Source organism: Tauraco erythrolophus, chromosome 14 (assembly GCF_009769465.1).
Source record: "Tauraco erythrolophus isolate bTauEry1 chromosome 14, bTauEry1.pri, whole genome shotgun sequence".
NCBI lineage: Eukaryota > Metazoa > Chordata > Aves > Musophagiformes > Musophagidae > Tauraco > Tauraco erythrolophus.
Genome location: NC_141478.1, coordinates 1,770,147 through 1,795,932, shown reverse-complemented (window position 1 = coordinate 1,795,932; position 25,786 = coordinate 1,770,147). Strand labels below are relative to the sequence as shown.

Here is a 25,786-nt window from a genome sequence, read left to right as displayed (position 1 = left end):
CACGGCGAAACTTTCCTGGCAGGGCAGCGGCGACACGCTGCGCCCCCCCCCCCCGGGCGGATCGGAGACCCCCCGCCGGCAGCCGCGGGGCTCCTCGCACCCCTGAGGAAGGATCTCGCGGAGCGCTCCCCGCCGAAGACCGACCCCCCCCCCCCCCGGGCCCGGCGAGCGTAGAGGAGCGACAAAATGGCGCCGTGATTCAAACGCTGCGCGCTGCGTGCCGGCGGGGGGGGGTGGCGGGGGGGGGGCGGTGTCCCGGCGGGGTTCACTGCGCCTGCGCCTGGAGTTGCAAGATGGCGGACAGTGCGGAACTAAAGGTAAAGCGCAGCTTCAATTCCCTCCGCGATGCCCCTCGCTGCCGCTCTCGGGGCCGCCGCGGCTGTGCTCCCCCTCCGCGCCGGGGGCGAGCCGAGCCGCTGCCGGCGCTGCGCGGCGCCCGGCGGCGCTGTATCGCCGGGGTGGTTGCGGCGGCGCCCCGCCGGCAGCGGGGGCTGAGGGACGGAGCGGGGCGGGGAGCGGAGCGGAGCTGTCCTCCCCTCGCCTCCCGCCCGCTCTCCGCCGGGCGGCCCCGGGGGGGCGGGCGGGCGGGGAGGGCTCCCCTCAGCGCCGGCGGAGGGGGCTGTCGGGCTCGGGCCGGGCCGTCGTGGGGGGGTGAGGGCGGCGGCGCCGGCCGGAGGAGCCGCGGGGAGTTGGCGGCGCTGGGCAGCGCGGCTCGGCCGCCCCCGAGGCGGGGGAACGGTTCCGCGGATTCCCCGCAAAGTTTCCAGGGGACTCCGTCAGCGGCGCCGGGCGGGGAGGGGACCCTGCGGGGCGGCTCTGCCCGCCGTTGACAGGCGGCGGCTCCGAACGAGCGCCCTCGCCGCCCGGCGCGGGGCGGGGACGGCCGGGGCAGCCCCGCTCGCCTCGCCCAGCGCCTGCCCCGGTAAATAAAGAACGTCACGGGCGTATGTCGGGGAGTTGGGAGGGGGTGAGGTCGCGGCTGTCCCTGTCACCCTGCGGAACGCATCGGAACCCGCTGCTCCGAGCGAAGTTCCAGCTCCCCGAGCTGGGGGGGCCGCGGGGGGGGGGGTTTAGGTGGGACTGTGCCCGCGGCGGAGGAGACAGAGCGGCTCTGCGTAGCGCGTCCTTCAAGTGTTTTGAGGAAGAGTGGTGATGGAGTAGTGGGTGGTGGGGTATCCATGCTGCGCACCGAAAAAAAAACAACCAAACCCAACAGAAAATCCAACAAAAAAGACTGTAAAAGACTTTCCAGTCGCTCTGGCGAGGTGCGTGGGGGTGCGAACTCTGCCTTGCACACGCAGCAGCGTCTTTAAAAGTTGGAGAGTTTCGTTGTGGTTGTCATGGGGCTGTTACTCATCAGGAGGGCTTCTGTCTTGTACTTTAAAAGTTAATACGCTGAAAGACACAAGTAAGTATATTAAACGTGTAACGTAACTACACACTATGTAAAGTATGACTAGGGAAATACTTTGTCTTTCCTTTGAGTTTCGCTACGTCTCAGTTCTCTGTGTATCAAGGGTTTCTCACGCTTTCATTTTAAGATGCTTAAAGAGCTGTCAGGATGTAAAAAAGTATAAAATCTTGTGCATGTTCCAGCTTCTGAGGGTCTCTGGCTACCAGGTCAGGACAAATGGATGCCCCTTTAAATGCTCCTCTGTCCTTTGTTTTTCTGGGTGTCTCGCAGGGTATATTGCTTGAGCTGTGTTGCCCCCAAGTCTTTTTTTTTTTTTTGAATTGTGACTCCCAGATAATGAGATAAAGGGTCAAGATGGGATTCTGGTGTTAAACTTTTGTTAATCTTAGCGTGACAGGTAGCGTTGTGGTAACTGATTCTTAAGATCTTGGTTTTGGTGCGCAGTAGCTGACTCGCGTTTACGCGGTACCTTTATAAGCAAGACTGACTCAAATGGAGTGAAAACAAGCAAGAGCTCAGGAATACAGTGGGTTGATTTTTTTTTTTTTTCTTCCAATATGTTAAGATGGCAGGATGATGGTCAAGGGACAGTGCTGAAAGAGATGACTTTACTATGAAAATTGACAGTTTATTGATCTCGGGAGCTTTGAAACTTGAAGCTTCTCTTGTCCATCGCGGAGCCTCGGGGCTCTGGGTACATCTACACGTATTAGAGTGCTCTTGGTCTCTACGAACGGATCGCAGAGGCCTCTCCATTTCTCTTTCTCTGTAGCTTTACAGGTGGAGCTTTTGTGGAAATGTATTTGTGTCTGCTTGTCATCCCGGACTTCTTTATTGATCCCTTTCTGAAACCTGCTCCTTGAGAACCAGTGAAGAGATTTTTTTTTTTATTTTTAAAGTACTGTTGCTACCTCAGGGATCTGAAGGGTAAATGTCAAACTCACTAGTTTATTTTCAATTTCACTTTGCTGCTCAGGATATGTAGTGGTACTTGCAAGCTGGGACTGTAGGATGGTAACCCTGCATTCTGTGTTGTTTTTTTTTGTTTGTTTTTGGTAGCTATGGGGGCTTGGCAGTTTACATAAGAAAAAAGTTATTTCATAAATTCATACTTTGAAGACTTCATTTTTTTTCTCTCTAGAGTGTACAAAGAAAGAGGTGTGTGGGTGTGTCCCCTCTGTCAGGAAGGAGAAGGAAAGACAAGGGGGCATGAAATTTCTGCTTAGAGTTGTAGCTGTCACATACCAGTTTTCCAGAAGTAGTACAGCTCGGTTATTAGGTACTGGATGAGGTGAGTGCTCCTTGGAAAAATGTGGCTAATGGAAAGCCGTTACATGGTAGTTGGGTGCAGTGGGTATTTTTAAGCAGGAGTCCATCCCCAGAAAGCATGCGTTTGAAATCTTTCTTTTTTTCGAAAGTTGAAAGGAGATGTAACTAAGGGAGGGTTTGTGGTTAAGATTCATTGCAGAACGAACAGTGGATTTCTTTCATTATTTTGATTTTCTCAGGTAAAATCTTTTCACGTTTCTCCTCTGGTTAATTAGCAAATGGCATTGATTTCGGATTTAGTGACCTTTAAAAACTAAAATCAAATGTAATAGTTGCGTAGTAACTCACTTGCCTTGCCAGATAAAGTTTGTCAGAAAAAACTAGTCAAGTTTCTAAAGCTTTCTTCCCTTCCTCTGTAAAGAACCGTGGAGGCACATGCGGATAACGTGCACACATATAAACGACGAAATGTGACATGATGAGTGATATTGCCACATGCACAAAGTAAAATTAAAGATCTTGCTTCTTCCAGAAAAACAGTGGTCATTCTTGCCGCGATTTAGTGCTAGATCATGAAATAACGTTTCCTGTAGTGTATTTTCTTACCATAATCGAGAGTATTTCAGTCTCTTGACCTATTCGAGAATATTTATCCTATTGGAAAAAAAAAAATCAGATAAGATCAAACATACTTTGCAGATCCCAGGCTTGTAAAGTTACTGAATTCTTTGGTACTCTCGAAGGTTTGGATAAATTGCACCAGTATGTTTTCATTTCTGTTGATGAAGCAAGGTAACTGAAATTCTGTTTTTCTGTGGATTACCTCCCTAACTCCATAGGCTGAGGCATATGTGAATTTTCCTGATCTTAATTACTATTCCTGTATAATTGCATACAGATAATTTATCTCAAGGTAAGCTATTTAAAGCTCTTTCTAATTGGAAGGAGTATACTTGAGTGATTAAATCTTTCCTTCAATATTTCTTACATCTCTTTAAATTGGTTATTAGATTGTTGTGATCTTTGCCTTCTACTCAAGTCTTTTGGAAATCATTACACAGTTTGCAATAATCAATTCAATTATACATGGATCAAAGAATGAAAAAGAAAAGCTTATGTTCTAGTATTGTCATTCTTGATACTGTCCTAAGAAGCTGGTTTGGAAAGCACATGCTGGGAGGTTTTCTCCTTTGTTCTCTCTCCTTTTAAGAAAGTGCCTTTGGGGATTGAAGAGATCCCTGGTGTGTTTCTTGTTAGACACAATTTATACTTAAAAAAAAAAAAGTGAGCCAAGAGTTTGAATGAAAATTCATAATAGCACTTCCACACAATGGTGATGAAAACAAACCATTTAAAAATATTCAGTTGGGAAATACACCCCCCCTATAAATACAAGGAAGCATTTTTTTTTTTTTTTGAAGGGGGGAGGCTAATGGCACGGTTTTCAGGTGGTGGTGGTAATAGTGACAAATGAATCTCTGGCATGGAAACACAGTTGTGTTAAATTGCATCGTCAATGCTCATAAGCATAAGCTACCGATTTCGGTGTTCAATTAGAATTTTACTCTTCTGTATTATGAGCTATTTTTGCTTAATCCCTTTATAAGTTGCTGGGGTTGTGTGTTTCTGTGATTAAAGTCAATATAATCCACTTTTCATTGTTATCTGAGTCTATGGATTACATTATTTTCATGCCCATAATTTGGTATATGTCAGTATAATTGTATTTTTAACTGTATTTTGGTCTAGGCATGTTTTTTTTGAGCTGTTGGTCTTCAACACTGGAATTGCAGATATCAGGTGAATAAAATTGGCAGCTGTGCATCACTGCTGAACTGTCAGAGCCCCAATCCATAACACTTCTTTATTACCAGTAAAAACCAGATTGCAGATGGTGTACACATAAATACAGTGTCAGCACACTTCGAGTCTAAAGCTCTCACGAGTGTCAGGAGGTGTCCTGGAAGTATTTGTAGGCCTGTGCAAGTGAAATTCTCACTCATTGCCACTTGTGAGAAGGAAGGAAGGTCCAAGAACCAGTTGTTCATAGCAGTTATTTTTCATGGATTTGCAGTTCAGTTCTGTTTTGGTTATAAAGGTGTTTAGAAATTCCAGTTAGAAGGCTTAGAAGCTAAGAGGCTGTTAGAAGATGTGTCTCATTTAGCTTTATTCTGTGAGAATAAAGTGTTACCCTAGGGAGGGGAAAGGTTCGGGACTGCTTGGCCATTCCTAAGAATGTTTATGGATCAGACACACAAGACAAATACTGAAAAACATCCCATGAAGCGGGACGTAGACAGTTAAGATATCTTCAGATACAGAAGTTATTTATAGGGATGTAGACGGCTGGTATGGTTTATACCCTGACCCGTGTTCCTGTAGAGCACAAAGATAAGTGCAGACTTGTCACTAATGTCTTTTGGCACAGTGGATTTTAGTTCCCGTAATTCATTCTCATGGAAGTCAACATCTGATCCTTTTTCTCTTTAGTGCCATTATAGTGAAAAGGAAAACAGAACTTCCAAACGCTTGAGACTCGAGTGCTCCCTGGAATTGTTCTGAGATAGCCCCAGCCCTCGCCCATCCTCTGAGTGCCTGGCTGCTGCGCTTCTCTGCAGCGTCCCTCGTTATCCTTTCGGTTGTAGCAACGCTGACGAGTCTGGAGCTGAACCCCAGGGTCAGTCGGCTGGTGGGCTCCCGTCAACGTGGGGCTCCTTGGTCTCTGCTGGAGCTGTGGAATTTGAAGCATTGGTACCTTTCTTGCTGTGAATCAACATTTTGAGAGCGTTGTTTTGTGGGGCTTTGGGATCACTCACTGTCCCAGAGGATTTGTGGCTGGGAAATGCGTTGGATCTCTTGCAGCTTTTCTCTTACATGGTGGTACTGGTGTTTGGCCCTGGGGGTCCCCAAGGACATTCCACCTACAAACCTGAAGTTGTCTCAGAAATGTCTGTTTACTTTTGCTGCTGTGCTTCCACTTTAGAAACTTTTGCTTGGATGAAGGATGTTACGGGTGCCCTTCTAGTAGAAGATTCTGCTTTGTGACCCTCTAGAAAAAGTGGCAGAAGACTTCTGAAAGCCACGATTTTAGTGAAGAATGCAAACATGGGTTTTTATGTTAAAAGGTTATTGATACGTACCTTGTTTGCAGTCCTGCTGCCTCAGCTCCTGCTGTCCCCTGGAAGTAGGAACTTCACATCTGGATAACACACAGATGTGCCTGCAAGGATCACGGAGGAATGTTTGTCCTGCTCCTAAGGGGAGGGAGAAGGGAAAATGTATTGTGTGAGTGACTGCTGTGGCACATGCTTGAGCAGCTGAGTTTTTGAATCCTCCTGCTCAAGCCTTGGGTATTGACTGTCTCATTGCTCTGTCACTATTCCAGCTCTGTGTAGACCAATAAATGCTGGGAGTGTTGGTTTGGACTTTTTAAAATGAAGGTGATTGGATTTTATGGTGCAAAAATTGCATGTAGTACCTTCAGTGGTAGTGTGTTCATGAAAATAAATGCCTTTTTAAAAGTAGATTCTTTTCCTAGTCGGAGAGGAGGATGAGAAGAAAGGATCTTCGCTAGTTTCCAAAACGGTGCTTACTTATTTCTGTAATTTTCCTCAACTCTATCAAAGCCATTTGAACAACTATTCACTGCCATAAAATGTGGCTATTTCAAAGTAAATTAGTCACCTTGGGGCTACAACAAAAAGTAGATGATGTTAAACCTTTGAAATGAGAATATATGGGGTTGGGGCTGGGAGATATTAGTTTATCTAGCCTTGTTCTGATCTTCCAAATTTTCCATAGCAGCCAGAACCAAATTAAACCAGGTAACATTAGATTATATTGTTCTCTGTGTGCTGTGGTATAAACCTTTCTATTGTTGTTTCTTTTCTTACTGTTTTGCTGATACTCCTGTGTCTGTTGCAGCCGTATTGATCCAGGAGTTTATCAGCAATTTGCTTAATCTCATTCTCCTGTTGGGATTAGGGATGGCTGTAGATGTAGTGCCGTGTCTGCACTGTTATATTCTGTCCCTTAACATACACAGAGTGCTCTGTAAACAAGCATTTTATTCCAGGACTAGGGAAGAGTAGGAATTGGCAGAAGGTGGATATTATGGGGCTTGTCTAGAATATGTGAAACAAAAGAAATGAAAAGCCAGTATAGAATTAGACCAAAAGTCAACCTAAGCGTGACCTTTATGTCTATAGGAGATGATATACAAGAGATTTATACAGGAAGTGGCATGATAATTAATGGAGAGGGGAAAGGAGCCTTTTAAAGCCATTGCTTGGTAAGGCTAGAGTCCTAGGCTCTGCAGCAGAGCAGAGGCTCTGGAGGTGTGCTAAAGTTTATTTGGCATGGAAGACAGAAAGATAAGTGTTACTCTCTTCATGTGCATCACCGAAGATTGCTGTGCAGCGAGCTTCCCTTGTTTTGTTTAGGAAATGATAATGAGCTTTCTGGATACATGCTAATAAACATGTATGAGTTCTGCTTCTGCCAGGACTGCGTGGGCTGTAGGTGATGCTTCGGTTGCCAGTTTCCATCCTAGAAGTGCATCTAACAGCAGGAGAGAGTAAGAGTTTCAATCTCTACCCTGCTTTGGGGCAGAGTACCAACCAACGGAATAATAAAACTGTAAAGGATCCCTTTATCGCTGTAGATATTTTCTTCCCTATGCCTTGCATGTTTATAGTGTATACTAGGAGTGTTTTTTCCCAGTTTCCAGCCCAGATCTGATTTGTTGTGCTCAATTCTTCAAGAGTTCAGTAGGACTCTCCTGTTAGCTTTTCTTGGTGTTATTTTCAGTTTGACATGCAGTTGCTCCCTTGATCCTGACCGTAGATTATTTGGTAACTTTGGTTGGAAAGGACCTTGGGAAAGCTCCAGTCCAACCTCCTGCTCCAAGCACGATCAGCTGTGAGGTCAGAACAGGTTACTGAGGCCTTTATCCAGTCTGGTCTTAAAAATCTCCAAGGATCGAGACTGCACAGCCTCTGTGGACAACCTCTTCCACTGCTTAACTGTTCTCATGGTGAAAACAGGTGGGTTTTGTTTTTTTTTAATCCAAGCTGAACCTCTTATTTCATCTTGTGGCTGTTGTCTCACGTCCTTCTGCTGTTTGCCTGTGTGAAGATCATGGCTCTGTTTTCTTGATAAACTGCTTTATGTGTTGGAAGGTTGCCATTAGGCTCCTCCAAAGCCTTCTGTTCACCAGGCTGAACGAGCTCGGTTTCCCCGGCCTCTTGCTAGATCACCTTGCTGTACCTCACATCTTTGACAATAAGATACCAGCAGCTTGTTTGGGGATGGGATTTGGGCAGTTAATTCCATGCCACAGATGTAGTTCTTGAGGAGCTTTTACTTCTGTGGATTTCTGTTAGTGGAGATGTATTACAAAGTCCTTAACATCCTCAGAAATGTGCCAGAGTAGTTCCTGAGACTGTCCACTGGTATCACTGGAAAAGGTGGCGGTTGCTTCAAAAAATTAAATTTCAAAAGCGATGAAGCTTCTGAGGGGAGAAGCTGACAGATGGCAGGCAGTAGGTAGGCATCTCTTCACCAGGAGGCTCCGCAGGATTCTTGTCCGATTTGAAAACTGATATACCAAGCTCTCCCACTCTTTCCTCCCCTCCCATTAAATACGTGGTTATAAAGCAGAGGGAAAACTGAGCTCAGTCTCCTTACTTCTTGGTTGCAGCATGGCCTCCACTTCCTGAAGATGTGCCTTTTGTGGCCACAGCCATTTGAGTGTGCAAACATTTGTGTTAAACGTTCTCAGAAATTTGTGTTGGGCTGGAGGTAAGTCATCATCTTTGGGCAGAGCTGAGATTAGAGGCCAGATTTTCTGATTTAGGTTTATAATAGGAAAAAACCAGTTCTCTCCCAAAGAGATGACGAAGTATAAAAGCGCAGAGTACTTTAGGTACACTAAAATTTTCTGTTGAAGCTGTGGAGGTTTGTATTCAGAGTGGTTCTTCCATTGGGCACGTACTCAAGCTGCCAGCCAGTACTGTGGCTTTGTCTTTCCGTAGTGTACAACTCATTTTTGAGCAGCTGTAGGATCTGTCATCTGCAGCGTTTTCAGGAGATGTGGTTTGCAGTGGGATTCTTTAGGTCCATTGGATTTCAGCCTTGGCCCTCTTGACCATGCATTTACTTGATACTGCTCCTCTTCTTGAGGCTCACAGAGGGGAGGAGATTGACAGCTGAGCCAAAAGGCAGCATTTAGCAAAATAATTTATCCCCGGTTGCTTCTGGGATTAAAACTGGCTCTGTGTATCTCTGCACAACAGAGTCCTGAGAGCCACTTCATTGGTCTGGTCTAATCTTGGTCCTTCTGCAGATTTGTGGTCTGATCAGCGCAGCAGACCACGCCAAGTTCCTCCAGCTTTGTTTTGCATGTGGCAGTGCCAGAGCTTCCTCCTGAGAAAGTGTATTTTCCTTCTTCAGAAGAGCTTCCCATCTGGTTTGCTGTGGAAGCAGGTATCATGCTTTCGGTGACCAGCCACAGGAAGAAATTTGCTGTCCCTTAAAGTGGGAGTCAGTTGAGAATCATTCAGGGCTGAAACTTCTTGCTTACCTTCGTTCAGTTTTCTGCAAGGTGTTCCTCCTGCCCTCTTTGTAGAGTAGGGTCTGAACTTAATAAGGCCTCTCTGTTCAGCTTTTTGTCTGAAAACATGATTAGTTTGCATGCAAAATAGAGCATAGGATGGAAATAACAGTGAACATACTTTTGTTTGGTGACTTAGCATACGTGCATTATTTTTTTTAAAAAAGAGGCCAAATATAATAGGGATCATGTGTTTGATTCAGGTAAAATCTGTATTCTGAGCTGCAGGAGTGTGTCGTAAAAAGTTGTGTGGATGAAAATATTTTTTGATGCATTCATTCCTCGTATTGTTTCTCGAGACTCCCTTGACAAAATGATCTCACTTTTGTGCAGATGTTGTAGCTGGTTTCCCTGGTGCAAAATAAGAGACTTTGAAACAGTCCAAGTGGTTGTGTAGATTTTCAGCTTATTGAAAAATCTGTTAGTGGCAGCTCTGCTCGGGCTGTCTGTGGGGTTGTTCGGGCACCTATAAATGTATTGCACCAAAAGGAAAAATGTAGAAACTTGAGCAGTGGCTCTGGAACAAAGCTGTTCTTCCTCATAGGTTCCGTGTTGATTTAGCAGTGTCTCATCAGTGAATCTACTCAGGCCACTTGATGGCAGGGCTTCAAATTTTTTAAATCAAGTATCAGAACTGCTGTCGGTTCGAATTACAAATATTTTAGATAATATTTTTCTAAAGGGTGTACACCCAGGTTTTCGTTCAGTTAATTTCCACTTTTACCTCCTTGGTGCTAAAATTTGACTCTTTCTGTTGAGAAGTAACGTTTTTATTAGAGGCTCTTGACAGTGTCGCTTGGGTTTCTGAGGAAATGGCTAAAAATAAACATGTTATAAACTGAATCTTAAGAATGTAGAAGTGGCAGTACTGGTTCAGACCACAGGTCCATCGGGCAGGTGTTGTCTCCTACAGCTTCCAGAAGTGAGTGCATAGGGAAAAGCTAAAAACAGGACAAAGTATGAGAAGTAACTGTCACCTCCCTGCAATATTCTCCTGCTCTCCAGCTGTTTTCGGCTCAGTCCTCTGAATCCAGTGGAGGCTGCTAACTGGACAAGCCATAATAAGTATATTTTCCAAGTGCCTTTCCATGTTCTCCTTGACTCTATGTAAACTTCTTTTGTTTACAGTGTTTTGTTAGGGATTTCTGCTCTTCTGCTGCTTGCTGTGGGAGGACCCTTCTCATTTTGTTTTGAGCCTAGTTCCAGCCAGCTTCATCCACTTCATTGTGTAATGGAAGAGACTGAACACTGTCCACTCTCCTTGTGCCGCACACAGTTTTATAGATTGCTGTCATACCTGTTCCCACGTTCTCTTTTTTGTAGCTTGAAAAGTCTTAACCTGCCATTTCTTAGTTCGGGGAATCATGCTGGACATCTGTTGTCCTTCTGTCAACGTTTCCACTTCTAACAATCTTCTTTTTCTTACTTTGAGATGATACCACCAAAACCACCCTCACTTTGAGATTTAGGTGAACCAGGGATTTATATAGTATATAATCGTTTCTCATTTGCTCTCTGCTCCTTTTTTAATGATTTCTAAGAATGGTTTGTGTGTTTGACAGCTACTGAGCTGATGTTTTCCTATGTCTGTTTATCTTGGGCCCAGGAGCTTGCTCTGGTGTAGTAAAGGTCATCCCAGAGCCCATCACTTTGTATGTAAAGCTGGGTCTGTCTGGTCTGCTTTTCCCCATAGGCATCACTTTACATTTATGTACATTGAATTACTCTGTCACTCAGTCTCCTGAGGTCTTTTCAGGGATTCTTCACCTTTACAACCACATCATATCGTCAGCAGCTTTGTTGCCCCACTGATGGCTTCGTTTTCTACGTTGGTAACGAATAGGTTAAGCTACGTGTGCCAGCGTAGGCCCTTGCAGAACTCCACGCATGACCTTCCTCTATTGTTTGGTCTTGGAACAACTCAGACACATTAGTAATACAAGTACTTTGAATAGCAAGCTAAGGATCTATGGCCTGTTTTGTTTTGTTTTGTTTTTAATAATATTATTAATGCTGTAAGAATACTCAGTTTGTGTGTGTGGACTGGATTTTTCATAGTTTCCTTTGACCTGTGCTGCTCTGTTGTTTTTAAACATATGTAGAACTCTGAGGTGGTGCCAAGCTGTTTTAAGGGGAAGCAGAGATGTGTTGAAACTTGTTTCCTACGTTCGGTTAACTAGAAAAGTTTTTTAAAAATGTGCCTTTGTTTTTCAGAGCATGTTCAAATAGCTTAGTAAGGGGCTTGAGCTAAATATTAGCTGATTGACTGCATTGATTCCTTCGTTCCTCGGGCCGGTGTCTGATGCCTTGATGTCTCGATGCCTCTGTTTTTATTTTTTCCCTAATACTCGACTCTCCTTTGCTTTTGCCATAGAGGCTGAACAGGGCTGTGAAGTAACACGATGCTTGCAACATCCTTACCTGGAATTAGAAGCTGTACGTTATCTAGTGAGCGTGTCAGGAGGCAGAAAAGTGCAGAAACTTCATACTAAAACCTTAGACCGAAACCCAGAAAACGCTTCATTTTGTCTGGAGATCCGAAATAATCTTCCCCCTGCCTCGCCTTGGCTCCTGTATGTAAAAAGGGACAGGCAGAATATAAATTCATGAACATGTGAGAGTCATTCAAATGACATTAATGAGCTGCGAAAGGCTTGTATATATGCAAATTCCTCTTCAGAGTGGGATTTGGATGAGTGTGGTTAATGAGGTGGGGCAATAGTTTGGTCAGTGAAGATGAAAAGGAGCAGCGACTGGAGCATCCTCCCTCTGCCCCAGGAGTGAGGTGGGAGTTCAGGGGGAGGCAGCTCACAGCAAGGTAGGAAAACCAACACAAGAAGGACACAGAGCTGCTGGAGCAAGTCCAGAGGAGGCCACGGAGATGATGCGAGGGCTGGAGCACCTCTGCTTTGGAGACAGGCTGAGAGAGTTGGGGCTGTTCAGCCTGGAGTAGAGAAGGCTCCGGGGAGACCTTCCAGCAGCCTTTCAGTACCTAAAGGGGCTACAGGAAAGCAGGAGAGGCACTTTGGACAAGGGGCAATGGCTTTAAACTGAAAGAGGGGAGATTTAGATTGGATCTAAGGAAGAAATTTTTCACTCTGAGGGTGGTGAGGCATCAGACCAGGTTGCCCAGAGAAGCTGTGGCTGCCCCATCCCTGGAAGTGTTCAAGGCCAGGTTGGATGAGGCTTTGGGCAACCTGGTGTAGTGGAAGGTGTCCCTGCCCATGGCAGGGGGGTTGGAACTAGATGATCTTTGAGGTCCCTTCCAGCCCAAACCATTCTGAGATTCTATGATTCGATTTCAAATATTAAAAGTGAGGGGATGTTTGTGTCTGCAGTACTGACTGCAGCAACACTGCGTGTTCTCTGTTTTCACTTGGTCAGGAGTTCATGGAGGCTTTAACTTTGCTATCAAAGTTTTCTTAGGCAGCTCTTTCAATTCTGGTTGTTCTTGAGGTCGAAGCCAAGTTAAATGCGGTATCGTTTTTGGAGTTTACTTGCAATGGTTTTAATGTATTTTAAATCATAGGTGTGGCTGAAACTTGGCTTATAAAAACCTTCATTCCATCAAGCAGTTTGTTTCCATGCAGGGCAGAGGTTATTGTGTGAACAGATTAATTGAATTCAGTCTTACTTTGGTTATAAGGAAAATACAGGGGCAGCAGGGGGGCTGGAACGAGATGATCTTTGAGGTCCCTTCCAACCCAAACCATTCTGTGATTCTACAGCGTTTGAAGAAGGAGGTGGTGGGAAGGGGGACAGTGTGTCGGATGGATGGCACTGGGTGATGAGATATCCTTCCCACCGAGCAAGCATCCTTAGTGTCTGTCCTTAACGTGCACCAGTGGGACTGTGAAAGAAATGTTTCAGTCGGCCTTGTCTGTGCCGTGTGTGGGCCAGGAAAATACGGAATGGAGAATGTATTCTCAGCTTTCTGATGTGCTGTTGAATGTTTGGATGGCATTAATCACTGCAATCTAATGGGTTCTTAAGCACTGCATGCTCGTCTTCGAGCCTGTAGGTAACATGATGCAGCTAATACGTGTAAAAATATGATTTTCTGGTGCAGACAGCACTGGCAGGTGGAAGGACAGAGTAGCCCAAATTCTGAGAGGTGATGGAGTAGGATCGTGGGGTTAGGATCAGGAGTCTAGGCCTTGCCTAAGATGCATCTTCTCAGCCTGTCTCTGTCTGCGTGTTGTCGTTTGAAACTCTTTTCTTTATCCTCTTTTGAATACTGAAGAAAAGCAGGAAGGTCTGCTTCCTCTCCTATTATTCTGTCATCTTTTTGCATTTCTACATAGTGGGAAGAAACCAGTCGTTGTGGGTGATATGAAAAACTGAGCTTCCTGCTTTCCCTTTCTTTGTCCCCATGCCTCTTTCAGATGTCTTCCCCAGGATACGAGTTCAGCCTTTGGCACCGTTGCTGCCCCATTGCTCTCTTTCCAAGCTGTGCTGGTGCTTGGAATGGGATCAGTGTGATTCTTGACAGTCTTACTGGTGTTTTAGTGTCGTGAATAGCAGCCAAAGAAGCCGTCCATGTCTCCCTGACTTGACTGACCCAGGATCCTGACTCCACCTCGGTGGGAGCTAGGTTGAGTACTCACATAGTAAGATTTTTTTAAATGGGAGATGAACTTCTGACTGCCAGTGTTTTCAGCTGAGTTTGGACAAGTGACATAAAAGAAGTTTGTTTTTTTTTTATCCAGCTACTGATTTCTTTTATAATAATAAATGCATTTTGGCACTTTAAAATGGATATGTCTCAATATATGATGTAAATATTAATTCTGTGTCATATTGCTGTATGCAGTAAATAATTCAATTTTTTAATGCATCTGTACAGTTAGGAATAATTTTAGTATACATTTAACTGCACTATAAATAGTCAGACCTATAATTTGTGTTCCCTATTGTGCCATGACAGACAATAGCTCTTCAGAATTTGAAAAACTGACTTTTCTGGAATTACTGAGTAGCCACATGTGGTTCATGCATAGTTTTCTTGCTAGCAGTTTGCTGTTAATGTGGCTGCTCTCTATTCCAGGTACCTTGTTGAGAAAGAAAACAAGGTAGGATAGATAAGAGTGATTTTACTAGGTGGTGTAGCCCTATGTGTTCACCAGTGGATAGTCACAGGTAGTCCTATACGCTGGCACACCATTCCCATTTGATGCCCTCTTTCCTTGTCCACCTCTGCCTGTGTTTGAGGTTTACAGTATGTATTCTGAAATTCTTTCCCTTTTTGGAATGACTGTAGGACCAAATATGTCATACATTTCATTTCTAGTTATTAATTCCCTTCCCTGACTTCTCCTTCAGTTTTGAAAAGTACTTTTATCCACAGAATCTGAGGTTGGAAGGGACCTTCCAAGGTTGTCTACTCTACTAGTTCCCTGCAAATCTGCTTATTTGGCTGTAGGGGCATGAAGAGATGTCTGTAGTGATGCCCAAGTTCCTCTCCTGAACCATCAAAAAAAAAAAAAAAGAAAAACACATGAGAAATTTAGGTTTTCCTCCAATTTTGACTACTTGATGTTTTGTAACTTTGAATTTCATATGCAGTTTTCTCTGAACTTGATGCAGGTGATCTTGGGCTGGAAGAGTCACGTAAACATGCAAATGCTATTTCTTGGTCTTGCTTTTAGGCTGGTGCCTAAAAACGTCAACCTGTTGGTTCACGGGTAGATGCTTCCATAAAGTATAAAGGGGTAGTAATTCTTCTTAGACCAACTGATGTGGTTGAAAAACATTTCAGATGTGCAAATTCTTTCTCTAAATGCAATAAAAAGTGTTACTTCCCATCAAGCCTTGCCTCTCTTACATCCTTTTGGTTATGACCACTGCAGTATTGATAGATAAAATATGGGAAGCAGAGAATTGGCTCCCAGATAAATGGTGATGCTTAAACAAGAAAATACTGAACAGCTGAGGAACAGAGAAAGGACTGTTAGGCCTGTTTTGGTCTCCAGCAAACATCTAGGACAAGCTTTTTCTAGGACTTTGGGCTAAGCAAGCAGAGTGAAAAGAACTTGGATCATCTCCCTGGCTTTGTAACGATGGCTTTGTTTCATAGAATCACAGAACGGTTTGGGTTGGAAGGGACCTCAAAGACCATCCAGTTCCAACCCCCTGCCATGGGCAGGGACACCCTCTACTACACCAGGTTGCTCAAAGCCTCATCCAACCTGGCCTGGAACACTTCCAGGGATGGGGCAGCCACAGCTTCTTTGGGCAACCTGGTCCAGTGCCTCACCACCCTCAGAGTGAAAAATTTCTTCCTTAGATCCAATCTAAATCTCCCCTCTTTCAGTTTAAAGCCATCACCCCGTGTCCTGTCACTACACACCCTTGGAAAAAGTCCCTCTCCAGCTTTCCTGTAGCCCCTTTAGGCACTGGAAGGTGCTGGAAGGTCTCCCCGGAGCCTTCTCTTCTCCAGGCTGAACAGCCCCAACTCAGCCTGCCCAGTAGGTAAAGGTTAGGCAGTCTCCGCAGAACTGGGGAGCAGGTGCCTCGTTTGTGTGGTGCACCTTACCCGACACTCCGAGGAACTGTAATGTAAAAGGAAAAATTCTTAGTATTGTTCAAGCTTTTAATTTTTCTTGGTAACTTTCTGATATGTGACTACTTAAAAAGAAGTGGGTGCTTTGGCTTCCTTCTGTAATTTCTGTACATGAATTTGAAGACTTCATGAAATACAGAAATTATGAGCATAGTGACTATACAGATGCCAAGTATGATTGCTTGGTGGAATATTTATTTTCAGTTTACTGACACAGTGGAAACTTTTGACTCGGTTGCTTATTTCTACGATAACAATTAAGACTAGTTGTTAGTAGTAGTAAGTTATTATTCTTGGTGGACCAGTGTTAGAAGGGAATAAGGGTATTTGGCCCATGTATTTCATAGATATTTGTTGTCAGCAGATTTATTTAGTTCGTGTTCTGTTTCTTCCTTTGAAAAGGGAAATCTTTTAGTGATAAATTGAGTATTTCCCACACCTGATGTTTTATCTGATCTCTTAATTTTCCTGTTCTTCTCCCTTCCTTCCGCCTTTCCTTCCTCTCCAGCTTTCATTCTAGATGTTATTGACTATTGTTGCAGTGTGCTGTGTATTCCCGTGGTTACAGATGAAAGCACTACCCAACATTCTCGAGCATCTTGTGAGACGGTGTGTGAACAAGGTGATACTGGTGATACTGGTACATGGCCCTGTCGGCGTTACGGCTACTGCTGTCCTTAGCTCTGCGGACAGATCCTGCCTGTGGGATGGGGCTCAGCGTCTCAGCATCCGTCTTTTTAGTGGAATTCACAAAGCCTGGGAATACATTTCTTGGAACGGAACTTTGTGAGAAGCATTGCTTCAAAGTCTAAAAGAAAACACTAATTTTATCACATGCCATTTTGACTTTAAAAAAGTGAGAATTGTGAACAGGTAACTTCAGTTTTCTCATTTTCTTGCTCTCGGGGCATTAGCGTAGCAATTGGTTACTTTTAAGGGAATTGAGAATCAGTTACATACTGACTTCAGCCTGCTGTTCAGTACTTTGCAAGTCAGTATGCAAATTTAATGATTGTTAATTAAAACTTTTTGAGATTCCAGATTAATAGTGATGATGTAGTCTGTCTCTTGCGCTGCATCCTAGAAAATAGGACAGATGAGGGGCAAAAAAGTCGATAGTTTATCTAGAAGTGTTTTGGGTATGTTTGACTGCACAATTTCATATCCTGAAGTGGTATCTCATTAGAGGCTAATTAAATAGCAAAAGTTTGTTTGTTTATAGTGGACAACTAACTCATCAGCGTTTGGTGATAACTTATGACGTGGAGAACAGATCACTTCGCAGTTCTGTAATAAACAGAAATAATTTTTTTTTTTTAAATCTTGGAGGAAAACACATCTATTATGTCAGTAATTTGTTTTAATCAAGTGATGCTTAAGTTGGCTAACACATACGAAGAAATAATGTCTGTTGATGCAGCAGAAATTGAAATAGCTGTTGCAAGCAAACATCAAAACTGAAGATAAGAATGTAGGTTTCGAAATCGTGGTGTCGTGCTGTTAAGAGGTTCTGTAAGCTGCTTGTGAAAGCTGCCTCCTTATCCATGTTGCAGTGTGAGTACATTCATTGAATTCCAGGTACATTCTTCTCCAGCTTTCCTTCAAAACTGACTTCCAAAAGCTACATGTGCTTCATGCAGGTATTTGAGATATTTGGAAAGTAGCTAGAGCTTCGTTCTGTAGTGTACTGCTGAAAAATAATGGCTGGAATGGTTCTCATTTAGTAGCCTCCCTATCGGTAAATTCCAAATCAGTCAATTTGTTTATGTAACCATTGTTTTTGTGTTTTAATAGCATATTTTAAAACGCGTCTGTCTTTTTTTTTTAAAATCACTGGAGGAGGGGGAATAAATGTGTGTTTGTGACCTCCTGTATGGCTTCCAGAAGCTGAGACTTCTTGGTCCTAATTTTTTTTTTTTCTTTTTTTTATACAAAGATACAATCTGTTAGACTATTATTGAATGCTGTGTAAGTTGTTACATTTTGATTATACTGATGTAGACCTTTTGTGTTATTTATTGGAGAGATTATAGTCGGCCATACTGTGTTTAGCAAGCTCTTTGGCCAGCTGTGTCTGCGGCTGGCTAGGGCTCTGCTGGAGCTTATTGCATAGGAATTAGCTCTTCTGTCAGCCAGTTGAAAGGCTTAGTTAAGGATAAGAACGTTCTTAATAAAAAGTAAATTTGTCTGGCAATGACCCTCTCCCAAATAGCTGAAAATAATTGTCTTCGTTATTAGTTGTAGGTGTAAGCTGTTTGTCTTTAGAGAGGCACATTGTTTTGTATCCAGAGATTGTCCAAACTAGTATTTCTGCAATTACTTGTCATGAAAATCATGCTGTCTGTGAAAATAATTCCCATCTGCAAAGATAAATACACGAGGGACAATTAAGTTTGAGTGTGGCTGAAAAAAACCTTGAGTCTCCAAGAACTGAAATGAAGATTACTCCTGCGTCAGCAGCCTTATTTAATACCACAAGTAATAATATAGTTCACCTAGTGAGTAAAATCTCTGGAGAACAGTAAAACTTTTGTTATGGATTAAGATAAAATGTGACTTACTTGAAATCAAACACAATTTAGGCACGACTAAAGTCTTGGCAGACTTTCTTCAGCAAATCTAGGTTTTACAGTTGGAGCAAGTTGCTGCCCACCCCGTGTCTCTGCTACGGCAGTGTGAATGGGCCGGGGAGGAAGGGCAGGACACTGGGGGGTTTGCAAGTCATCATATTGGGGAAAAAAAAAAAAAAGAAAGAAAAAGCCACAGATTTAAGTGTTCAAGGACTGAAGTGGCATTTTGGGTACGTGGGCACACAGTCTGTTCTGCTGGGTCTCTTCCAGAGGAGAAGAGACCTTCGTCTTCTGGGAAAAGGGGTGGAGTGGGGGTCTACGGGGGCAATTGCCTACACTGATTTGCCAGGTTACGTGTGTCGAGGCTTTTAGAAGATATTTCACATATATGATAGCATAGCGAAATACCACAGGCATTTGCAAAAAACAAAAGATAACTTTTAACACATGGGAATTATAATAAAAATTCCAAACTCTGCCTGCCTGTTACTAGCAGCCAGTTCAGGGGGGCCAGAGCTGTCTTACTGTTCCGTTTCACAACATCCTTTCACTCTCGATGAGTTTTGTTGCTTTTGTGCTGTGGGTTTTCTTGTCTCCAGTAATGGATGGACATCTCCAAGAACTTGCTAGCGTTGCTGGTGCAGGATTAGGTGGAGGCCTCTGAACTGCAGGCTGGAAGAAGAGCTTAGATTTAGCAGTGTTCATGAAACAGCATTGCTCCCATCTTACTAAAACTTATTAAATTTGAGAGTAGTCAAGTTTTACCAGCATGACAGATACAAGCAAGCAGTGTTTGCCAAGAGCAGGTAAGAAAAACGTTCCTTGTCCTAGTTGCTCTGTGGAATGAAGAGTTAAGTGGTTATGGTGTACTTGGTAAAGTTGTACATAAACTGGATACAGAGGGATGGAAGTAAGAAATTGCAGGAGCTCCTGCCAGAAACCCTTTAGGTGGAACTGCTGTAGTTTTTCGGTGATCTCTTCACTGCCAGAGATTCCTAATGTTAGCAGGTACTTGAAAGTGAGCTTCATCACGGGTAGGTTGGTTCTAGGGTTGTAATGTTTATTTAAGGGATATGCAACTGTATCATTCGCAAGGAAATGTATTGTTGGTGAGCATGCTAAAGTAGCTGGCACCTGATGACTGAAGAATCACAGAATGTCAGGGATTGGAAGGGACCTCAAAGGATCATCTAGTCCAATCCCCCTGCCGGAGCAGGACCACCTAGATCAGATCACACAAGAATGTGTCCAGGCGGGTTTTGAACATCTCCAGAGAAGGAGACTCCACAACCTCTCTGGGCAGCCTGTTCCAGTGCTCTGTTACCCTTACTGGGAAGAAGTTCTTCCTCATGTTTAAGCGGAACCTCCTATGTTCCAGCTTATATCCATTTCCCCTTGTCCTATCATTGGATGCCACTGAGAAGAGCCTGGGTCCATCCTAAGCTTTATAGTGTATGTTCTCTGCTTGCATGGGGAGAAATATCTTACATGAATGCAGTGTTTGACCCTAAGGAAGCCCATGTCTATGGAGATACCAACAGTAGGTCAGCCCGGGCTGTTACTAGCGTTTACAATATATGGACATCATTTTGTTGACTCATTTTAAATGGATTAAAATCTATTTTTACTGCCAGCTAGACGAATGCCTAGATTTGATCGTGCAGTTGTGAATGTTCTTTATGAGCACTGATATACTGTGTAAATACAGGGTTTCTTTGATTAAGAAATATCTCCATGAGTGTGTAACAAAAGGCAAATGTATTGCGTTCAGCTCTGGAGTCCCCAACACAAGAAGGACATGGAGCTGCTGGAGCGGGTCCAGAGGAGGCCACGGAGATGATGTGAGCGCTGGAGCACCTCTGCTATGGAGACAGGCTGAGAGAGTTGGGGCTGTTCAGCCTGGAGTAGAGAAGGCTCCGGGGAGACCTTCCAGCACCTTCCAGCGCCTAAAGGGGCTACAGGAAAGCTGGAGAGGGACTTTTTCCAAGGGTGTGTAGTGACAGGACACGGGGCAATGGCTTTAAACTGAAAGAGGGGAGATTTCAATTAAATCTAAGGAAGAAATTCTTCACTGAGAGGGTGGTGAGGCACTGGACCAGGTTGCCCAGAGAAGCTGTGGCTGCCCCATCTCTGGAAGTGTTCAAGGCCAGGCTGGATGAGGCTTTGAGCAGCCTGGTGTAGTGGATGGTGTCCCTGCCCATGGCAGGGGGGTTGGAACTGTATGGTCTTTGAGGTCCCTTCCAACCCAAACCATTCCATGATTCTCTAATATCTGTATCTGCCATTGGTTTGTACCTGTTCTTTTAGTGCTGCCCTGCTTGCCAAAACATTGTACCTGTCGCACTAGGAGACAGCTGAGTTTTTCATGATGAAAACCAAGAGCCTCCTGAAAGGTTGTCTCATGTTGCATATTTATGACTGCTCTTCCGTGCTGTTGCCTCCCCTCCATTTTGAATTATGGTGACTTCAACCTTTTAGTGTTTTGGTTGCGTTAGACAAACGCAGGAAGTTACAGCCTGTCATCGAGGCGCTCAAGCTTCCATGAATTGGTTGTTTCACTCCCTCTTGCAGCTTCTCAGTAGACTGATTTCAATTTTTATTGTTTAGCTTTGATAGCTTCCTTGTGTGAGTCTTGCAGATGGGATTTAAGACTACAGGATGTGCCTTCATAAAAGATGGGAATATTTTTACCTTCATGGTCTCCCGTTTTCACAAATCTTAAATGTCTTAAGAACCCAAGAGTTTAGTCTGTGTAACTGTAGAGAGATCCTGTAGCTCAAGTATAGCTTTCTTTTCCAGAAGATTTATATCAGGGGTTAAAGAGGCTGTTTGTAGCATGCAAGAACTCTCCTGTATTTTTACAGCTGGGTGTTGGAGGCATACAGAGATTAATTCAAAACCATTTCCATAGTAATCTAATGCTTCCTAGTAGCTTTTATTAGAAAAAAGAACAATTTTGATTTGATTTTTTTTAAAAAAACCTGTCTTTTAGAAGTACATTGTGAAATTCCTTGAATAGTAGTTTCCTTGTTTCACAAGAGGAAAATTTCCATTTGTGTTGTCCTTGAAAACAGTGGTAGAGCTTTGCCAGTGTGTTTGTGTCCACACTGTTAATGCAAAGTGCAACTGGAGCCGATTGGAGCTGGGGCTGAAGGTGCTGTGCAGGGTGTCAGTGTAGGGGTTCCTTTGCTGAAGCGTTCAAAAACGTAGTCAGAAGGGTGTTTTGTTTTTTTTTTTCTTGCACTTCCTCTTTGGAGAAACTTGTTGCAGTGCTTTCCCTCTTCCGTAACAACCATTCTTAATTTTAGAAATTGTAAAAGTTTTAGTTTTAGTTGCTGATCACTGTGTTTCTGAGAAGCCTACTGTCACTGCCTTAAATTGATTATAAATGGGTGACCTCACGTTTGGTATCCGTTTTTTATCATTTCTTCTTTCTCTTTTTACTTACTCTCTTCTATCTTTTGACTAATGTTTGAGGTGTTGTTTTCTTTTCTTTTTTTCCCCCCCTTCAACTTTCATGTTAATGGTTAGAGAATTGTGGAGGACCTGTTGTGTAGCTTTAGGCACAAAACGCGGTGTGGTACCTAGCCAAACTCTTCTTGTTGTGCTGGCAAATCTTTTGAATGTGTTTTAGAGCTTATTCACAGCTACTAGTTATCATAAACATCAGGAAATAACTTGTTAAATTCTCCAGATAGATCGCAGGGCTGATTACTGCAGATGTAGAATTTCCCTTCTAGAAAGCATTCATCAAATCGTTGGGACCGTTAATGCTGCCGCTGATGGATGAGTATGCTGCTTTGAAGACAGTATCTTGTGGAGCTGGTATTTGTGATAAATTTTCAGTATTGTCCATCATGCTTTCCTATGGACACTGTCCAATTTATTAAAAAAAAAATAAATCACAGAATCACAGAGATTACTGGCTGCTGCCTGGTTCTTACCTCTCAGGCAAGTCTCTCCCTTCAAAAAATGGGGCAATCTGTGGTGTCCGAACTCAGGAGATAACCTGTATCTGATCCTTTTGTGAGCTGTAGGACTTAGAGCTCTTCTCCTGCATTTTAAACCAGCGTTTTAGACCCCTTGTGTTTTCTGGTCTAGAAATGATGTTCTCTGCCTGAATCCGCTTGTCTTCTTAGTTGCACTTCTCTGGATCACGTGCCAGTGAGACCAGCCACACAGGGTTATCCAAGGAATTTCTTATCCAGAGGCACTAACACTTAGGGTTTATTTATTTTTAAATTTAATTCCCAACCTTGATAGATCAGTGAGACAAGGTCCAGTTCTTCAAAGTGGTTTTCTTTAGTCTGACCTGTTAACCTGTGCTAACGACTGGACTTCTCTAACCAGGGAGCTGCCCTCCCTGAGCGTCTTTCCTCGATGGGTGGAATGACTGGGCTTGTATGGAGAACCCTTCTTTAAAAAAGATTTGTCTGCTATTTTATTTGCAGAGAGAAATCAAAGTAAATGACTCTTAACGTTAGAAGTTAAGGTTCCTGGTAAAGTATTTACTCTGAATGCCTAGACAGCATTCGCAGAGCAAAATGGTGCTGTTGTGTGACATAGACATATTTCTCCAACCAGACGTGCTTGTTTATTGAGAGAACTTGGTGAGTCAGGAGCTACAAAACGTGCATTGGCATTGCAGTGTGTGCTAAGCAGCCTGATGTGTTGTATTTCATAGTCCTTTTGTGGATGTCTTGGAGAAAACCCCTGTTCCTCCTTGCCTCTACATGCAATTTTTGGTTTGGGAGACTTAAACAATTTTCCTATCTGTTAGCTTTTAAAAAAAGTACCAACTTTTTTGAAAGAGAGCCTTGTAGGTAGAACATCCTTTCCTATTGACAGTCACAGGAAGGGAGTAGGTGGATGACGTAGGATGCCGCCCATGTGTTACTTCTGCATCCTTCAGCTGTGTTCTTCGCAACCTTATTGGTTGTCTGAAGTAGGTGTGGAGCAGGAAATAATCCTTGTTTCCAGATGAGTTGCTTGAGAATATTTCCTCAACATGCAGAAAGAGGGCAATGTACCTGCTCGTGCAGCTGATGGTTGGGTTCACACAGTCTGGCCAGAGGAAAGTGGCATGGGTTTGGAAGCAAGCAACCAAGAGGTGGGGAAATAAACTGGCCTCTTGGCTTCCATGGACCTCCTGCCTGACACGTACAATTAGGTGACTTCTCTTAAGACAGCGAAATGCCCTGATGGCTTTGGGAAGGATGGGCTTGTGGTCACGAGGCTTGGGTGAGGGGCTGTGAAGGGGGGATGTACGTCGTGAGCCGGGCAGCCCCGTGACTAATGCAGCTTTTGCGGAGGAAGACGAGCTTGAGTTGTGTTGTCAAGCAGGAAATGTCAGATGGATGTTTATAGATTAGAGTTACCTTCTCAACTCTGTGAAGGCCTTTTCAGTGAGTCAAAATAGAAATACTCTCTGTTCAACTCAAATAAGTCGAGTTTCTGTAAAGCTTGTTTTTACTCTTCTACACTGAACAATTTTTCTACCGTCCTCACCCTGTCTTTGAATTTCAGATATTGCCTAGATACGACAGGTGCATCAGCAGAACACCTGGCTTGTTTGATACTGGGGTTTGTTCTGTCTGAAACTGGCTTGCAGTCAGCTTGCTGTGTTTCTCACGCTGAAGTTAGGCAAGTGGCAAGTAGCTCAACCTCTTTGTAGTGGAGTATCATCAATTCCTTGTGCACTGGTGTGGTGTTTGTAGGAACATGGATTCACCTGTACGTCATACATAACTAACCACCTAGTTGTCTGTAATTGCAGCTTGCAAGCTATCCTTCAGTCTGTCCTTGGGAGCTGTGTACGTCCTTTTGTTTTCATTTGGTTGTTTTGGGGTTTTTTTTGTCTGTTTTGTTGTTTTTTTTTGTTACTTTCGTTTGTGTTAGGAAAGAAAAAACTAAACATTTTGCCGGTGTTGATAAACAGCCAGAGGCAGGGGCATTTATTTGCATTGTGGATATTTGCTGCTGTTGGGAGGCAGACTTTGCGGTGGGTTCTGTAGCTTGCTGCAGATGCAGCTGTACTGCTGAGTGATCTTTTTACTTCTGTACTTCGGGCAACAGGAAGAAAAACCAAAATTTCCTGAAGCAAAAGGCTTGGCATCTTTGCCCTTCAGCTTTGCTGGTGTAACTAAGCCAGCAAGGGGTTTGAATTGTGATGAGGTGAGAATTGTGATGAGGTGAGATGTGACAGGGGGAAAAAAAAAAAAAAAATTGCAGGTTTTTCATAGATTTACTTTGTGCGTTTGACAGCACTTGGTTTGTTTCCCTGCTATAGTTGTCCTGCTGTTCTCAGATTAGGGTGCCAGTGTGACCTGGGCCCAGGGCTCGTAGCCCGGGTAGCGCTTGCAGAGGCAGCGGCACTTCTGCCGGTAGAGCTGGATTGTGTCCTCAAATAAAAACACAACTGCGTTGGAGGAGGGGAGAGGAATTTCCACGTTCATGTTGCAGTGACGTGAGAGACTTGTGCCAGCACGGCTGTCTGTCGGGCTCTGCTTCCCCGTGCCACCGATTGGCACGATCCGCTGGCGAAACCCTATGGATCTGTGTGAGTGTGGGAAGCTGTTTTTAGGCATCGCCTCTTTTTACTGATATTTGTGTAAGAAAGGTTCCTGTGACGTATGAAACTGTAACAAACCCACAAACCTTTATTGCTGGTTTTTCCGTGACCGTGTTTTCGATCGACGTATCTGTTAGTGCCCTCAACGTTGGAAGTAAAAATGTTCTCGTCCTCCTGCGTAAGGAATGCGCCGGGGTGGGGAGGATCGGGGGAATTTTATTTGTTTTGGTTCCTGAGTCTGGCTGCAGGATAGACCCTGCTTTCTGTGTGCTGATTTCTAACCTGCCTGCACCTTCAAACAATGGGAAACATCCAACGGGTAGCAGGAGCTTCTCCGTTAGCTCAATTGTTTCTTAATCCTCTGTGGTTTCTGCAAGCCAGGCCTGTGAGTTTATTACAAAACAAGAGCAGAGTGAAGCTCTGAGAGGTTCTGGCTGTTCAGGAGGTGACTTTAATGGTGATGGTAGCAGGCATTAAACCCTTCAGCTGTAACCACTTGTTCTGTCGAAGAAATGTTTGTAAAGCATTATAAGTAGTGTTTTTCTGTGTTTCAAATCTATTTGTTTCACTTTCCTTTCAGCTGTCAACACTTCAGACTGTAACTGAAATGCCTTATTCTTTTAAGACATCTCCCTTTTTACAAAGCACCTCGTCTGTTCTCATTAGTAGCTCCCTGACAGGCCCATAGTTAAGTGTGAAGTAGGTTCTCAAGGTATTCGGAGAAAAAAATGCCAGCGAACTCCTGTTCTATCCGAAGCGGTGATGCTAGTCTGCAGCAAGGTTTATC

At 43.8% G+C, this 25,786-nt stretch overlaps 1 protein-coding gene across 7 annotated transcripts in view; it reads left to right on the top strand.

Annotated features, from left to right (window-relative positions):
- Window positions 1-283: 283 nt before the first annotated feature.
- Window positions 284-25,786, top strand: part of PIAS1 (protein inhibitor of activated STAT 1) — a 64,709-nt gene continuing 39,206 nt past the window's right edge. For all 7 annotated transcript variants that reach the window (XR_015222545.1, XR_015222546.1, XR_015222548.1 and 4 more), the window contains exon 1: window positions 284-317. Coding sequence is in view for 3 of the 7 variants with exons in the window: in XM_086620493.1 (XP_086476619.1) it covers window positions 294-317 (24 nt within the window). In the remaining 4 variants the exon portion in view is untranslated. The remainder of the gene's footprint in view (window positions 318-25,786) is intronic.